We start from the raw sequence: 19,282 nt of genomic DNA on the forward strand, positions 1-19,282 counted from the left end.
TCACTGCCCCTCCTGGTCAGAGGCGGCGCCACTCAGTGCCGCTAGTTAACGCTTACCTATCACCTCACAGTCTCGTAGGACATGGAGGTATAAAAGGAGCCAGCGGAGCAGAACTACTTGCGGATTCTTAATCAGCGGTTCTATTGTGCTCTCTTGGCGATTCGTAGTCTCTTGTTCCCACAATCTGTTTCCTAGGTGTGCATGTTCCAGTCCCGAGTGCCCGTCCTGTCAGTTCCTGCCTCTTGTTCTTCAGTCCTGGTCCATCGTTCCTGTCCGGTATTTCGTCACGTCTCGGGGTAGCGGTCATACTCACAGATTAGCGTTTCACTGTTCACCGTAGTTCAAACACCGTGTGTGTTTCCTGGTCTCGTGTTTCCTGTTTCACTTCCACCGAGTGTCTTACAATACGCACAGTACACTTCTAACATCACACTGCACGTGAAGTCATTTTATATTTCGTCTGTGTTTGGACGTAATAGCAACGCGCGTCCGTGTCGGACTCCCGTCCGGACGCTACAATAGGTCAGCTGGCAAATGAGAACGGCCAAGCTTAATGAAACTGCGGAACTACTCCTTCTTTTAACTGCAACTTTTGCTTTAATGTCCTTTAATTGTCCGAGTCTCTTGTCAAAGACCATCGGGTATTTCTGTACCAACTCTCGCAATGGACTCTTACTCCATACGTCATGATACAAAATGTTGCTCCTTCCTGACCGTTCGACTCTAGGATCAACACCAAAAACTCTCTGGACCGCTTCCCAGTCTGCCATCTTACATAACCATTCCCTTCCAACCAGTGGGGGTCCAGTCCCTTTAACTATGTACAGGTCTAGAACAAACAACTTCCCGAGTTTTTCGACCTGCACCTTAGCCTTAGGAACCACCTCCAACTTTTCATCAGAATAGACTGTCAAGGACATCTTGGCCTTGCGGGTGGGGAGCTCAGGAAACATCTGATGAAACTGGGCTTGGTTTATGACACTCACCCCCGAAGCAGTGTCAATCTTCATCTCCAAGAGTTTGTCCTCGACCTTCACCATATGCATGAGTGGCTCAACTGCTGTGTAGTTACACATTAGCTTTTGAATGGATTGCAGTACTCGGTACTCTAAATTACTAGCACTGCTGTCATCTGAGTTATGCATGGCGTGCACTTGCCCCCTCTGGCCTGATTGGGGTTTCTTTCCATGACACATGCTTGCCTTGTGGCCTCTCTGTTGGCAGGCATTACAAGACTTGTCCCTATAGAAACAGGTTTGGGGAGCATGATTTGAGCCTCCGCACCGGTGGCATACCCTAGGTCGGTCCGACTTCCATTTACCCCTATTGAACTGTTTCGGGGCTCTACTGGGATCCATGTGATGCACCTCAGTGTTGAATGTGCCTGGTGTGTGGCTAGCACCAGCAATCTTTGACAGTGCTAAAGCCTGGGCGTCTTTTTGAGCTACTTCCATCGCCACTGCAATCTCTACAGTCCTTCTTAATGTCAGTTCCTTTTCAGTTAGAAACTTCCTTTGGATAGCTTCAGATCGGAGCCCACAAACGAACCTGTCTCTTAGCGCTTCATCTAGAAAAGTTTTAAACTCACATTTTTCTGCCAGACATTGTACCTTGGCTTCAAATTCTGCTACTCCCTCTTGTGGTTCCTGAATTGCTGCGTAGAAACTAAAATGTTCTGCAATGATTAATGGAGCTGGCGATAAATGCTCCTTCAGTGTCTTAATAATGGTAGCATAGCTTTTAGCTGCGAGCTTTTCAGGAGCTAACAGTGTCCGCAGAAGCACAACAATCATCATAATATATTTGAAAAATTGCAGTCTGCTTTCCGCTCTGGTCACAGCATTGAAATGCCCCTTGCCCGTGTAATGATATTCTCATCTCTTCTAATGATAGTCATATCTCAGCTGTTTTGTTGCTGGACTTCGGTGCTGTGTTTGATACTGTTGACCATAGTACCGTACTCAGTAAACTTGAAACTCTGATTGGACTAAGGGGCACTGTTCTGAAGTAGTTCCGTTCGTATTGAACTAACCATAAACAGTCTGTACTGAAATCTGATGACTGCATCTCTTTATTCTCATCTGTGGTTCAATATCTTGTACCTCAGTGCTCTATGTTAGGTTCATTATTATTCTCACTCTATCTGTTACCATTGGGTGATGATATTTGAAAGCATAATGTAAGTTTCCATTCATATGCTGATGACACTCAGGTATATTTTTCTTTCAAGCCTGATGACCCACCATATGTTGTGTCTTTTAGCAAACTGTTCTACCAATATAAAAGTATGGATAAATAATATTTTCTTTTTATCTTTGAATGTCAGTAAAATAGAGGTACTTGTGGTGGGTGGTGGTGCTGAAACTCTTGACACAATCATGTCAATCTTTACCACCAATGGTATAAGTTTCAAGCATCCAGAATGTGTTAAGGATTTGGGTTTTTTTTTGGACAGAAACCTTAGTTCGTGTCTCATGTTGCTACATTGACTAGGTCGTGATTCCTTTAGTTGAGAAATATAGCTAAATTAGGGCGATTCTTATGTAGACAGGATGGTGAGAAATTGGTTCATGCTTTTGCTTCAAGTCGGACAATTGTAATTATTACCGGGCTGTCTGTACCGGACTGTATCCAGGCTACAGTTTGTACAGAATGCTTCTGCAAGATTTGTTACAAGAACTAGGAAGTATGCCCACATCACACCAGTACTTAAATTGCTGCATTGTCTTCCGATTGCGTTTAGAGTTGATTATAAAATCTTACTTATGACCTATATTGCCTGGTTTACCTTTGTGAGATCATTGATTTTTATATTCCAATACGGTGTCTTCATTCAGTGAATGTGGGTTACCTTAAAGTACCTGCGGTCATTATTATTTCAGTAGGAGGGCATGCCTTTAACTATAGAGCACCTAAACTTTGGAATAGACTGTCTGTTATTGTCAGGAATGCCCTGACTGTCTCAGCCTTTAAATCCAGGCATAAGATTTACATGTTCACTCTGGAGTATCAATAACATGTGTAACTGTTTTCCTTCTGTATAAAACTCTATATTGTCATTAAGCCATCAGTTACTAACCATTTCTATTTTGTTGAACAGTGCTTGCCTATGAGGGGGGCACGTTGGTGCAACGGACTTGGCCGGGGCCTGCTCTCTGGTGGGTCTGGAGTTCAAGACCTGCTTGGGGTGCCTTGTGATGAACTGGCATCCCGTCCTGGGTGTGTCCCCTCCCCCTCCGGCCTTACACCCTGTGTTGCTGGGTTAGGCTCTGGCTTACCGCGACCCCACTTCCCTATCAGCACCCCATGCTAAGTGAAGCTGATGACTGCCTGCCATGATGGACGAGATGATGTGCCTATGTGAAATAGGACATCAAGTTAACACTCAGTGAAAATGTTATTAGTTGTAAATTGTCTTAAGCCTTTTATAATTTAAAATGCCGAAGAGGGGTGGGCAGCCACTGGCACTTGGACTCCCAGAGGTTTTTTTCTCTCTAGTGTGTTTTGTTCCTTTCCTCTGTGACCAGTAGGCATACTTAAAGCTTTAATAACTGCATGGATACCGTAGTCATTTAATACATAGCCAACAATCTGTCTATTTGTCTTATGCCTTTGTTCAGCGCTGTGTCACTGTGTGAGAAGACGGCTCTATGAAATTAAATTGAACTGAAGGGGTCTGAATACTTTCTGAATGTACTGTATATGAGGCGTTAGAAGAATTTTGTACTACTTACAAAACTATTACCAATAGTCATCAGTTCTTCATTTTTTTTTGGAAAAAAAACAATGTAGTTCACATGGCAAAACATGAAATACCTCATCTTTACATTGTTTTTGTTTGAATACAAACCAAAGTAAATTTTAAAATCACTTCTCTTTATTTTCATTAGCATTTTCCATATTGTTCCAACTTTTTTGGAATTGCCGGTCTGTATAATTTATATCAAGTGGAACTATAAGCAAAGCATCAAACGCGATGGCAGAAACAGTTATACTGTACAGATTAAGAAAATAATGCTTTGACCTCTCAAACTGCTTTGGTTAATTCTATTAACCTGTGCGCCCCATGCAGATAAGAGAATCGCTGTATTACTGTTACAAAAACATGCAAATGTTATTGAGTGTAGAGTGTGTGTGTGTACGTGTAGGTGTACCCACAAACCTAGACCTGTCAAAATGACAGCAAACTACATATTAAGCCCTCATTGTGTCTATTCCTCCTGCTACATGCTCTCTGGCACAACTATTATAAACTTAAAAGTGAAATGCGCGATCACATGTTGACAGATAATGCCAGATATGTGACTTTCTAAGACATAAACACAGCTAAACACCAGCGGAATGCAAGAAGAAGACACTGCTTGTGCTCGACACCTGACGCATTCATGAGCTCTTCCTTACGCAGATAAAAGTTTTCCAGGTAAAAGTGGTTTGTTAAGTTGAAGAGGATTTAAGAAAGTGCTGGAAGGAATTAAAGAACAGCTCATGTGAAGTGTAAGGTAGTTGTACAACAGATAATTTATAACATGGCTATGAACAAGCAGCCCAGAGAGAGTCTGAAAGTGACACCGTGAGTCTGCATAAGGAATAATAATCACTGGTGCTGTGGGTTTTTGACTTAATCAAGAAGGGTTCATCAGCCTAGGTATTTGAGGTCACAGTCTACAGCACTTTACATAATACCATTGTCAAGTCACAGAACTGAGGGTGTTGGAGCAACAGAAGAAGACAGTGTTCAACAATCATGCAGAACATGGATCAGACCCGATTACATTTCTAGTTTCTAGTTAAATAATGTTTTATAGCCCACAAGTAATGTTCAGGTTCATAACTGCACTCACAGTGAACTCTAGGTTAGGATAGTAAGGGGTGTCACTGATGATGTCATCCTCCGGCGGTGTAATTCTGAGGAAGTCCAGGTGGTCTGGTCTGGGGACACGGGGAAGGACCTCGATACTCTGGGATATGGACTCATCTCCTTCCAGTGGCCATATATCATCCTGCCTCAGGGAACTGTTCTCTGCAGAAACACACAGCACTGAATTCAGCACTTAAACACACTTTAAATGTTCATTTTCATAACATGTCTACAGTGTCCATAGTATGACTGTAATCTTTAATTACCTTAGAGCTTCATTGTCATTATCCAGTGAACAAATTATCTAAGGAAAGAGGAGGGATTGCAAATATCTCATAACGCTGTTTTAAATCAAATTCAATAGATTATCACAGAATCAGATTTAACTATTCTTTGCGTAGACTTTGTAAAGACATACACAGAACATGTTTTGGTCCCAGCTCTAATTTATATACTCCACCGAGGGATTCCTTTGGGGTCCCCTGCCGGTCCCAAGCCCAAATAAAGGAGGAGGGTTGGGCATGGGGCTAGCGACCCCATCCAGTAAAAAACCCACACCGCTACAGAAACGCCAACAAGTACTCTAATTTATATTAGACCCTCATGAGAATTCCATAGACAAAAATTATGTAATCCTGCTGCCAGAAATGGCAGAACACTGCAAAAGGCAACAACCTAACCTTACACAGTGACTCTCATGAGGATAATGGCAATGAGTGCAGCTATAGCAAAAAAAGGAATGAAATGTAATACTATGAATACTTAAAGGAGGTTCTTTAAATGGAGACAATACACAAACACAGAAACTGATTAGAGCATCAATATCTTCCAAGCCCTCCATTCTAAGGAGTGACAGAGAGCAATTAGGACTCAACAAGGAACAAAAATAGATTTTTTTTCCTTCAAGTAGTGTCCATTATTGACCTCTGAAGTGAACAGCATAATATATACCCCTACTTGAATGGACAGGGAGATTCCACTGTTGGCATCCAGCGCTAAACTAACTAAATGAAACTGGAAATTTGCAATGGTAACACAATGCATTGGCTAAGTAATATATTTATCAATGTGTCCCTAACTACATCAAATTATGTGTAACCTTGCTATTACTATCTGTAAGAAACTGTACTGTTCAAACATACGTTTTCTTCCAAACCTATCACAATACACTAATTATACCACCTTGATGATGTTCTGTGTTATCAGAGTATCCGAATCAACATCCAACATTTCACATTCCTTATATGTGCAAATGTACTTTGTCATCAATGTCTTATTTCATCTTTGCTGAAAGCTACTCAAACACATAGATGACTCTGCTAGCAGAGCATAACGATAGGATGACAGGCCATGTCTTCATAGAGTATGAACTTATGAGAGTATTAAAAAAAAAATAAGTAAATGATAAACATAGAGCCAGTGCAGATACTGATTCTGTTAGGGTGGAGGTTGCACTGAAGAATGCTGGTCTGCGGTCAGGAAAATGGATTCAGATGCCAGTGTGCTCAGCCACCCTTGTTTTCAGAAACTCCTAGGCCAGGAGACAGGAGGTATGACTCTGATGCTCTCCAATCTGGTAGAGCTGCCTCCCTCTCCTCGGTCCTCATCCTCCTCGATCTGTCTGCAGCATTGGATACTGTCAATCCATCCATCCATCCATCCATCTTCCTCCGCTTTATCCGGGGCCGGGTCGCGGGGGCAGCAGTCCGAGCAGAGTCCTCCAGACTTCCCTCTCCCCGCACACCTCCTCCAGTTCCTCTGGGGGAACCCTAAGGCGTTCCCAGGCCAGCCGGGAGACATAGTCTCTCCAACGTGTCCTGGGTCTGCCCCGAGGCCTCCTCCCAGTGGGACAAGCCCGGAACACCTCATCAGGGAGGCGTCCAGGAGGCATCCGGAACAGATGCCCGAGCCACCTCAACTGGCTCCTCTCGATGCGGAGGAGCAGCGGCTCTACTCCGAGCTCCTCCCGGGTGACTGAGCTCCTCACCCTATCCCTAAGGGTGCGCCCAGCCACTCTGCGGAGGAAACTCATTTCTGCCGCTTGTATCCGCGATCTCATTCTTTCGGTCATGATACAGAGTTCATGACCATAGGTGAGGGTAGGAACGTAGATCGACCGGTAAATTGAGAGCTTCGCCTTACGACTCAGCTCCCTCTTCACCACAACAGAGCGGTACAATGACCGCATTACTGCGGACGCCGCACCGATCCGTCTGTCAACCTGCCGCTCCATTTTTCCCTCACTCGTGAACAAGACCCCGAGATACTTAAACTCCTCCACTTGAGGGAGCAACTCCCCCCTAACCCGGAGGGGGCAATCCACCTTTTTCCGACTGAGAACCATGGCCTCGGATTTGGAGGTGCTGATTCTCATCCCCGCCGCGTCGCACTCGGCTGCAAACCTCCCCAGTGCACGCTGCAAGTCTTGACTTGATGAAGCCAACAGGACCACATCGTCCGCAAAAAGCAGAGACGAGATCTCGCGGCCACCAAAACAGACACCCTCCGTTCCCTGACTGCACCTAGAAATTCTGTCCATGAAGATAATGAACAGAATCGGTGACAAAGGGCAGCCCTGGCGGAGTCCAACATGCACCGGGAACAGGTCTGACTTACTGCCGGCAATGCGAACCAAGCTCCTACTCCGGTCATACAGGGAACGAACAGCCCGTAGTAACGAGCCCCGAACCCCATAATCCCGAAGTACCCCCCACAGGATGCCACGAGGGACACGGTCGAATGCCTTCTCCAGGTCCACAAAACACATATGGACTGGTTGGGCAAACTCCCATGAACCCTCCAACACCCTAGTGAGGGTATAGAGCTGGTCCAGTGTTCCACGGCCAGGGCGAAAACCGCATTGCTCCTCCTGAATCCGAGGTTCGACTATCGGTCGGATTCTCCTTTCCAGTACCCTGGCATAGACTTTCCCAGGGAGGCTAAGGAGTGTGATCCCCCGGTAGTTGGAACACAATCGCCGGTCCCCCTTCTTAAAAAGAGGGACCACCACCCCGGTCTGCCAGTCCAGAGGCACCGTTCCCGAACTCCACGCGATGCTGCAGAGGCGTGTCAGCCAAGACAGCCCCACAACATCCAGAGACTTGAGAAACTCGGGGCGGATCTCATCCACCCCCGGAGCCTTGCCACCGAGGAGTTTTTTGACTACCTCAGTAACTTCAGCCAGGGTAATGGATACTGTCAATCACCGGATTCTACTCTCCTCTCTTAGTCAGCTTGGGATCAAAGGAGTGGCACTAAGATGGTTTGAGTCCTACCTATCTCACAGATCCTATCAAGTGGTCTGGCGGAGCTCTCGTTTTTTTTCTCTGCCTCTCTCAACCGGTGTCCTGCAGGGCTCGGTACGAGGTCCTTTTCTCTTTTCGATCTACACCTTCTCCCTTGGCCCTGTCAATGCCTCCCATGGATTCAAATACCACTCCTATGCTGATGATAACCAGCTCTTGCTCTCCTTTATACCTGGAGCATCAGATATTTCCACACACATCGCTGCCTGCCTGTCGGACATCTCTGCATGGATGTCTGACCACCACCTCCAACTCAACCTCTCCAAAACAGAGATTCTTCACCTCCCAGCTGGCCTGTCCTCCTGTCACAATCCCTCAGTCAAACTGGACAACTCACTCATTTTGCCTACCTCCTCAGCTAAGAGCCTGGCAGTGATGATTGACTCAATTCTGTCTTTCTGTCAGCACATCGAAGCTAGAACCCGGTCCTACAGATTCATCTTGCATAATATTCGTAGAATCCGTCCCTACCTCACAATTGACTCTGCCCAACTACTTGTCCAGGCCATGGTGACGTCCTGTCCGGACTACTGCAACTCTCTCTTGTGTGGCTTTCCCACTACTGCCATCAAACCTCTGCAGCTGATACAGAATGTTGCTGCACGAGTTGTTTGATTTGCCAAAGCATTCCCATGTATCTCCTCTACTCATTTCTCTGCATTGGCTTCCTATAGCTGCCCGGATCAAATTCAAGACCTTAGCTATTGTCTACAAGTGCATCAATAGAACTGCTCCCAGCTATTTAGAAGACTTGATCAATCGCTACATCCCAGCCAGACCCCCTTGCTCATCTACTTCTACTCGCTTGGTGGTCCTGCACACGGAAAGTAAAGGAGAGAGGACCTCGATTCGGGCTCCATTATGGTGGAATGACCCTCCCCTTTCACTCAGAACTGCAGAAACTCTGTCCACATTCAAGAAGGGTTTGAAAACTCACCTTTTCAGGACCCATTTCACCCAAGATATCGCCAGCTCAAGTATGGTGTAAATGTTCATGCACCATATCTTTATGATCATCCCCAGATAAGCCTTTACACGGCCTCTACTCCTGCATTGTATATGAATGTTTGTGTACCTTATTTAAAAAAAAAATGTAGGAAGGTTATCAGGATTAATTTATCCTGCGTTTTATGCACCTACTCGAGTGATGAATTAAGTGGAAAGTAACAAAATAGGTTTACTTAAGAATCACACATCTGCAGCTATGTCTCTTTCTCTTAATGTAATGCACAAATTGTATTTTCACTGAGATGTACATTGCTTTGGAGAAAAGCATCTGCTAAATGAATAAATGTAAATGTCAATGTAAGTGCAAGATCTCTGGTTCGTTCATCCGAAGCGGAAGGCGAAAGACGTGTTCGGAGAGAGGCGTGGGTCAAAGAACCAAGGGCCATATGTCGTTCTGAGGGATATCCCAGATTGTGGTCGTAGTCCAAAATGGTGGTCGAAGAGGAGGGAGTCGAGACTTGGTAGCCAGGATTCAGGGCTGGAGCAGCAAGGCAGGGAAACAGGACAAGGACTATGGAAACAGGATGAGCCACAGAGGGAACAGTTGTCTCAGAGATTCCACAACTGGGGAGTGGTGCTCTTTATACCTAGTTGCTCTGATTATTGTCAGTTGCTTCTTAGTGAGGTGCGGGCATGGTCGTAACACTTGTTTACTCTGCACTGAAACTGAATTGCCACAATTAGACTCTGGCTACAAAACGACTGTGTGGTTTTTCACTTCATGTCCAAGCACATGAAAGAAAACAGAGCAGCCTGCAGCCTAAGGTGCTTGGGAAGATTGGGGTGTACTGCTGAGGGCTTTTTCAAAAGACCGGGGCACAGCCGTTGCTATGTCACCTAGGGGACCAAAATGCACCTGGAGCAGTGCTTGTAGAAAGGCAACACACTTTAAATCACTTTTTACACACTCTGTATTTCATAACTGATAGCTATGTGCCACATCCTTATCTAAGGATGAAAGGGTAATGCAAAGTTTATTTTAATGATGCTCATTTTCTCAAAAACCATTCCAGAAGGGACTGTTTTCTGGATTTCCCAAACAGGAACCATGACAGATTCAAGACATTAGAAAGAAATTCAATGACTGCATATAAATTCTTAGGGTGACCAAATATGCTGATCTAGGGAGACTGCTACAAATGGATTATCATCATTCCCTTAGAGGAGAAATTGCTCTCTGCTTCACTGCTTAGCTTCACACAGATAATTCTATCCATCAGCTCATGTCAGGGTCTCCTGCTTATCCAGGGGTAGAGTCAATCACATGCTACAGTCACACTCCTCATGCTGCAGTTGGTGTCTGTATGGTAGCAGGTAACATGCGAGTAGCACAGAAGGAGGGTCCTTTAACATGAGACTTAATATCAAAAGTGAAGTCTCACTCACACACACACACGGGACTGGAGCCGTAAGGCTAGAGGGGGAGGGGACAGACCCAGGGCAGGACACCAGTCCGCTGCAAGGCACCCCAAGCAGGACTCGAACCCCAGACCCACCAGAGAGCAGAACCAGCTCCAACTCACTGCACCACCGCGCCCCCCTTCAAGTGAAGTAATCAGTTGTATAAATGGAGAAAATTTTCCGTCTGCGAAAAAGCTAAATGACAAAGTAATACTGTAATAATAACAAAGCACTATGGTGTTATGTAGCAATTTAATAATGTAATCAGACATTACTGAAGCAGTCACTAGTCTACTCTGTGACCATGTTTTGGTTATTCACATTCTCTGTACTGCAACAGATCAGTCTGTTTTGTTTTGAATACTGACAAAAGGCAGTTTCAGTTTATGGATCTAGCCTAGTGTGTTTTTGGAAGTGGCTGGCTTCTCAGTTCCTCTCCTGGATGCATTTTGAGCATGATGAATAAGCAGCTAAACATCTGTGGGTGTTTATGCGGGAAAGTGGGCGACACAGGTGGAATGAGTTACCAGCTGTGTCTTAGTATTTGGTTAGTTGGTGTACTTCCAGTTGTTGTGGATAAAAATATTGATATTGATTGATCAAATGATATCCCCCTCCATTAACACATGAAATCTAAGTATTTCTTTAATTCACATCCCTACTCTGTTTTGGTGCATTTTACTGCCAGATAATGGCTGAAATGTAGGTTGCTTTTGCTCTGTAATGCACATAAATTATAGAAAATGTTAAGTGAAAATATGAAAAAAAATCTGGAAAACGTGCAGAAAATCTTCAATCTCCACCTCTTCCCTCGACTAAGTCATTGCCTCTCATAGATTCAGCTACAAATGTAGTGCTACAATTCAATTTGAAAATTCATAACTAGAAAGTTTATAACATGAGCAGCCTGTGTACTGGATTGCTGATCATGAAAAATAAAGTATTTTTTTAAAATCAGAACTCTGACTGAGCTGTCTGGACTGTGACTAAACCTGGCAGGTAGCCACAGCTCAGCTTTTACACTGAAGATCACAATGGCAACCACAGCAATTCCTCCTGTAACCTGACCTTCTTTTCATGCTGTCTGAAGGATGCAGTTTGAGTGGAGAAAATGCTCCGCTTCCAGAAGACAGAAATCAGAGGTGATGATACTGAGCGCTTTGACAAGATACAGAGAGTCCCTGGGTTACGATCATCTGACTTATGCACAATCCGTAGGCACGAACCAACCCCCTGTAAAGGCTATTATATTAAAAATTGAGTTTCTGTACATACAATGATTCGTAACAACAAATGGGCACTATTTTACGACGTGCATTAAAACATTATGTGTCTACAGCGGTTTGTCAGCTCATGGGCACGTGAGCCCAAGGTAGGACAAAGACTTCTTTATTTTCAGTTGGACTGTCAACCCCGAACGTCCACACCTGCCTGAAATCGGAGCAGCAAGGGATAAAGAAGCTGCACCTGCACACCCTGGTTGTGGAATCTCATTTGAGAAACCCGGCTCTACGGTGCTCTCAAGTGATCCCACGGTACCCTGCCTGTCCTTTCAAGTCCCTTGTTCTCCTCAATCCCTAGTTCGCGCTCCTGACATCTCCTCCTTGGCTACGAAATCGGATTCTCTCCAGGACCTACATTTGTGCATTGACTGACCCACACTTGTTCCCAACCATGAATCTCACCTGCTTCCTTGTATACTGACAATAAATATCCCACGACTGGGTCCACATTGACCCCAGCCTCCTGCCCGCTCAGTATGACACAGACCACGTTGCTGTTAACCGTGTTTTGTATGTGTTACTGTATTTGGTTTTATTTATTTTTTTTGGTTTTACCCTCTTAACTATGGCATAAAGCATAAATTTGATGCAAGTGATGGATCAAAGAAAAGGAAAATGATCCCGATTGAAACTAAAGTGGAAATAATAAAGCTATTGGAAAAAAGTGAAACGCCAATGCACACACTGGCAGAAGCCGCTTGTCCCAAGCGGGGGTCACGGTAGGCCGGTGCCTAACCCGCTGCACCACCATGCCCCTCTTGAAACACCAATGAACATTGGAAAAGCGAACATTAAAGTTCCTTTAATGTTTTTCATACACATACACACATTCTCTCTCTCCTACTCTTGTTCTCTCTCTATTATAAATACTGTAGTAACATTTATTATCTCTTTCTATGTCTCCTATTTTAAATACTGCATGCAGTTACATTTATTATTATCACTACATCATTACCTTGTATTATTATTATTACTATATTGTTAGATTAAAGATGGTTTAATTTCTTCTTTAGTGTTTCTTTAATGTTTTTTTATTCATAGAAAGGTACACGATATACGATATACTAAGACAAACATTTCACAACTGACGTTAGACATGAACTGTACTTAACTGTTCTGACTTACGTAGAAATCCGACTTAAAGACAGATTTAGGAACGGAACTCGTTCGTAATCTGGGGACTGCCTGTATATCACTTCACCTCACTTTACCCAGCTAAAAATGGTGTGAAAGCACATAATTCACTTTTCATGAAGGCGCAAATCAAATAAATAATTAATGCAGGATGGTATTAATATGGAGATAAAGTTATAAATTATAACTTGTTCTGGCATACACAAGGGAATGACCTTGAAAGGCTAATCAATGTAATAGCTTCCATTAGTAGAATACACTACACTGGACTGCAGGAATGAGGTCCAAAACATGGCCTGTCTTCCTCAAACACTGTTCCTCCTTCTGTAGTCTCTATTACATTTACATTTCTTCATTTAGCAGATGCTTTTCTCCAAAATGACACACATCTTGTAAAAAATAGGTCTGTATTACATCAGCAGAGAGACTTAGATGCAGACACATGACTCTAAAGTACAGTTAGTTTGTTACTTTCCACCATATGAACCAATGTACATCACACAAGTAACTGCATACAAGTTTATCTTAATATTGACAATCCCTAATAAAATTCCTAATATTTTTTTTAAAACATGTATATTACATTACACAATTAGCCTCGTGAAGGCTTATCCATTGTTCAAGTTATGATCTCAAAGTTATAGAGCATGAACATTTACACGTTACATGAACTTAGATCTTGAGTGAAGTGAACCTGGAAGAGGTGAGTTGTAAGACCCTTTTTAAATGTAGACAGAAATTCAACAGATGAGAGAGAGACAAGGATAGGAGATACATGGGAACACTTCGGCAAGTCAAACACAACTTGGGCAACAGCATTCTGTATCAGCTGTAGAGGTTTGATGGCAGTAGTGGGAAGGCCAGACAGATGACAGTTGCAGTAGTCCAGCTGGAATGTCACCATGCTCTGGACAAGTAGTTAGGCAGAGTTTGTTCTGAGGTAGGGACGGATCCTGCGGATGTTATGCAGAATGTATCTACTGGTCCGGGTTGTGGCTTCGATGTGCTGAGAGAAAGATAGACTTCAGTCAATCATCATTCCCAGGCTATTAGCTGAGGAGGTAAGCAAAATGAGTGAGTTGTCCAGGAAGACAGGCCAGCTGGGAGGTGTAGGAACCATGTTTTGGAGAAGTTGAGTTGTAGGTGGTGATCAGACATCCGTGCAGAGATTTCCGACAGGCAGGCAGCGATGCGTGCGGAAATGTCTGATGCTCCGGTTGGAAAGGAGAGGAAGAGCTGGGTATCATCAGCATAGCAGTGGTATTTGAATCCATGGGAGGCAATGACAGGGCCAAGGGAGAAGGTGTAGATCGAAAAGAGAAGAGGACCTAGTACCGAGCCCTGCGGGACGCTAGTTGACAGAGGCAGAGGAAAAGAACGGGAGTCCTGCCAGACCACTTGACAGAATCTGTCATTATAACAATACTCATACCAATGCTGTTTATCAGACCTTGACTTTGGACCAACGTCTTGGCGGTCCATTCTATGTCTTATTGTCCCTGAATTCCATTACCTACCATAAGATGAAGTGGTGTGGACATGCTGGATTAGCTCTACTGCTATATATGTTTTGTAAATCCAAATTTACATGTGGAGATAGACATTTGCACTTATGGAAGTAATACCTATGAAGAGTCCCAGTGGTGAATATTACATTATCAGATTTTAATATAATAAAATCTTTGTCTAATTCAATGTTCCAAGTAAAGGAGGCAACACCTTATTTTCTACAGAGGTGCTTAAAGCTTTTTACATAGCCCTGGTGAGAATTAGTGCATTAACAGGTTATAAACACAACAGAAATGCATTAACATATAAAAATAAAGAAACCCATTCATAAAATAATTACAATCTAACTATTATGAAAGTCATTACAGCATTAATTTCATAAGTGGTAACTAAAACTGAAAAAAGGAATGGGACATTGGATATCTGACAGGGATTTAATTGGACAACACTGTCACCTTTAGGACAGGAAGAGGTATTGCATACAGTATGGGCTCTCCCTCAAGACACGAATGCCTAGCAAGTCAGTAGCACTTTGCCTTCCTAAACAGCTTTAAGTTGCAGTCAGATGCACTGTGTCAGCAGCTGTATTAAACAAGATTTAATCATTCATGTATGTAGTAGTCCCACAGAAGCACATGGAGGGAAAACTGCTTTTAAGCTTCACATCTGTATTCCATTTTAAAATGTAATTTATACATCCAATTCACTTTCTTCTAGTACACTAATTGGATTTTGATTCATGTGTCTGCACAAAATCTATACATTACACTCCTCAAAGGACTTAATGTCCCATAGGAAAATTGATATAAATATATAACAATTTTGCAGTTTAAAATTAAAGTTGACTTTTAACAAATTACATAAATAAGTGAAAATATTTTTGCAGGTTTATGCATTACCAAGAAAGGGTAAATTGAGGAACCTTGACTTTAGAACTGCAAATGAAAATGAAACTTCTACCTGTTAAGGGTAACAGACATTAACATTTTATTTTCATATGAGTATTAAGTATTAATGCAGTTCATTCACGATGTTTTGATATCAGTGTATAACTGGAACGGAAAGAACAACATACACACACACACACACACTCCACTCACACATACACACGCTAGCCACTCAAAGGTTACAGAAAGTTCACCAGAACAGGGAGTAACTCAGTCCACCGCTGTGTCAACAGGCCCCTGTTGTATGAATGGCCATATTTTACTACAAGCACAGTCCGGTTCACACCTGACTGCCCCCTCTCTGTCTGGAAATGACATCAAGGCACATGTGGTTCCCGCACATGAGGTTGAGACCTTTCCGTGACGAGCCATTTAAGCCACATTCACATCTAGGGTGAAAGCTGAGGTGAAAGCTAGTCCACACAGGAAGGCAGACAGGATTGCCTGAGAACAAAAGAAGGGGCAGCCTGGCTATAGGGAGTAGGCAGACAGGGAAAAGGCATGGTCATCATACTGAAGGGTTACAAACTAGCTGCTCTGTTCAAAGCCCTGTGCCAACTGCTTATTGTAGATGTCTGCAGTACAGAAGAGTACAGTGAGCCTTCTGTTATAAATGTAAGAATTGTCAAGACAGAAACATTTCTTCTTTTGTTTAATTGTATTTTCTTCATTTTACCATCCATTGTTAACAACCACTTGTCCTGAGCAAGGTCACAGCAGTCTGGAGGCCCCATGACAACACAGCACACAAGGCCAAAGAGGGAGGGAACACACCCCCAACAGGACACCAGCCTGTCACAACGCACCCCAAGCAGGACTCAAACCCCAGACCTGCCACGCAGCAGGCACCGGCAGAACCCACCGTGTCACTGCACCACCACACCCCTTTTTTCATTTTTCTAAAAATGCAACTGGAACATGCATTTCCACAAACAGCCATTAGTGGAAGCTGCAGTAAAACACAATGAAACAGAGCAGGAAGGTGGAACAGGAGTACTGATGATCGGTAATAAGATGAATGCAACACATTTTTATCAGATAAACCTGTTAACACACACACACACTTTCTGAACCGCTTGTCCTGTACGGGGTCACGGGGAACCGGAGCCTACCCAGCAACTCAGGGTATAGGGCCGGAGGGGGACACACCCAGGACAGGATGCCAGTCCGCCACAAGGCACCCCAAGTGGGACTCAAACCCCAGACCCACCAGAGAGGAGGACCTGGTCCAACCTGCTGCGCCACCGCGCCCCCCAAATCTGTTAACAGTAAGCATTAAATAGTACTTTTTGGAGAAAACATATTTTTATAATTGAACATTTTGAATTTGATTTTATTCTTTAATGTAGCTTGAAATTAATGATGTTAAAAGTCTTACGGCATATTATTTGCTTATTACAGGCATATCTGAGATGTCATCAATGCCATTGTCACAACCACGAGACGGGAGGCAAGAGGTTGGACCCAATTGCGATGGAGTTTTATTTATGATTGTGGGACAAGACAAGACTCGTGGTCAGGGATGGGTGAAGTTTTGGGAACAAAGACGTAAACGTCATTCAGAAGGGAAATCAGAAGTCATAGCTGAGGTGGGGAGCAATGATCAGAACTGGAGTAGTCAAGTCATGGGGAAAGGAAACAGGGCAGGGAAAAGGAGGCAAGAGAAACAGAAAAAAGAGTCATGGGACGTAGACAAGAGTAGAGCGGATGGTTGTCTCTGGGAGATTCCAGAACCTGAAAGTGGTGGTTGGGCTGCTTTTAAATCATCCTGTTGATTCCGGCCAAGGGGGTGCGGTGGTGCAGTGGGTTGGACCTTGTCCTGTTCCCCAGGGGGTCTGGGGTTCAAGTCCCACTTGGGGTGCCTTGCAGTGGACTGGCATCCTGTCCTGGGTGTGTCCCTTACGCCCTCCATTACTGGGTAGGCTCCAGTTCCCCACGACCCCGTATGGGACAAGCAGTTCTGAAAATATGTGTGTGTGTGTGATTCCTGCCAGTTGCATGTAATTGGGGGATGGTAAGGGGAGTGACAACTATATGCAACAACTCCTGTAATGTGCACATGCAGAAAGGGTGGGAATGGACCAAATGATTGTACTTTGTGGCTTGCGCATCTGTATTTATATTTCTTCCCTTTCCTCGTGCACCATGTTTTCAGGATGGACTCTGGAAAACAACAACCAAGTATAGGACAAGTGGGGAGACTAATCAAAAAGTCTTACATCAAATTTTCTATTCATTATACAATCGCCTGTCATTTTTATGGAACCTAACCAGTGAATAAATAAAGAAAATGTATTATGAAGCTTTTATTTACGTGAAGTAAAGGTTGGATTTCCAAATAAATTTACTTATGAAAATACTTCTGGTCCCTGTTAGGTTTGTAAATTGAGGACCCAGTGTAATCAGGAGTAATCTGTCAGGGAACAGAACTGCACCACAGAGTGGCAACTGGTCTTACAGAGCATGACATCTCCACAAAAAAGCTATACTAATGGCAGTCACAGAATTCTGAGGTTAGAGGCTTTTGTACCCTATTGGCTGTTTTTAACTCTAATTCTCCAAACAAACCAGAAATTGCCATTTCTGTTACAAGACGTGTATATGGAAAAGACTAATAAAATAATTTGTATGTCTATGACAATTTATTTAAAAATATGATCGATGCTCCATTATATTACTTCTTTCACTAAAAACGAATGCCAGCACATTTTCTCTTTTAACCTCATCTTCTCATCTCATCTTCTTCCTCCGCTTATCCGGGACTGGGTCGCGGGGGCAGTAGTCCGAGCAGAGCCCCCCAGACCTCCCTCTCCCCGCACACTTCCTCCAGCTCCTCTGGGGGAACCCCAAGGCGTTCCCAGGCCAGCTGGGAGATGTAGTCTCTCCAACGTGTCCTGGGTCTGCCCCGAGGCCTCCTCCCAGGGGGACAAGCCCGGAACACCTCATCAGGGAGGCGTCCAGGAGGCATCCGGAACAGATGCCCGAGCCACCTCAACTGGCTCCTCTCGATGCGGAGGAGCAGCGGCTCTACTCCGAGCTCTTCCCGGATGACTGAGCTCCTCACCCTATCCCTAAGGGTGCTCCCATCCACTCTGCGGAGGAAACTCATTTCTGCCACTTGTATCCGCGATCTCATTCTTTCGGTCATGATCCAGAGTTCATGACTATAGGTGAGGGTAGGAACGTAGGTCGACTGGTAAATTGAGAGCTTCGCCTTACGACTCAACTCCTTCTTCACCACAACAGACCGGTACAATGACCGCATTACTGTGGACGCCACACCGATCTGTCTGTCAACCTGCCGCTCCATTTTTCGCTCACTCGTGAACAAGACCCCGAGATACTTAAACTCCTCCGCTTGAGGGAGCAACTCCCCCCTAACCCGGAGGGGGCAAACCACCTTTTTCCGACTGAGAACCATGGCCTCGGATTTAGAGGTGCCGATTCTCATCCCCGCCACTTCGCACTCGGTTGCAAACCTCTCCAGTGCACGCTGTAAGTCTTGATTTGATGAAGCCAACAGGACCACATCGTCTGCAAAAAGCAGAGACGAGATCCTGCGGCCACCAAAACAGACACCCTCCGTTCCCTGGCTGCGCCAAGAAATTCTGTCCATGAAGATCGGTGACAAAGGGCAGCCCTGGCGGAGTCCAACATGCACCGGGAACAGGTCTGACTGACTGCCGGCAATGCGAACCAAGCTCCTGCTCCGGTCATACAGGGAACAAACAGCCCGTAGCAGCGAGCACTGAACCCCATAATCCCAAAGTACCTCCCACAGGATGCCACGAGGGACACGGTTGAATGCCTTCTCCAGGTCCACAAAACACATATGGA

General features: G+C 44.4%; 1 protein-coding gene across 1 annotated transcript in view; it reads right to left on the reverse strand.

The window, feature by feature from the left end:
* The window catches only part of LOC108928291 (formin-1), a 106,186-nt gene that overhangs the window by 73,149 nt on the left and 13,755 nt on the right, over positions 1 to 19,282 (reverse strand). The window contains exon 3 of the mRNA XM_018742174.2: positions 4,842 to 5,020. Coding sequence (XP_018597690.2) covers positions 4,842 to 5,020 — 179 coding nt within the window. The remainder of the gene's footprint in view (positions 1 to 4,841; positions 5,021 to 19,282) is intronic.

This window comes from Scleropages formosus, chromosome 15, assembly GCF_900964775.1.
Source record: "Scleropages formosus chromosome 15, fSclFor1.1, whole genome shotgun sequence".
NCBI classification, from domain to species: Eukaryota; Metazoa; Chordata; class Actinopteri; order Osteoglossiformes; family Osteoglossidae; genus Scleropages; species Scleropages formosus.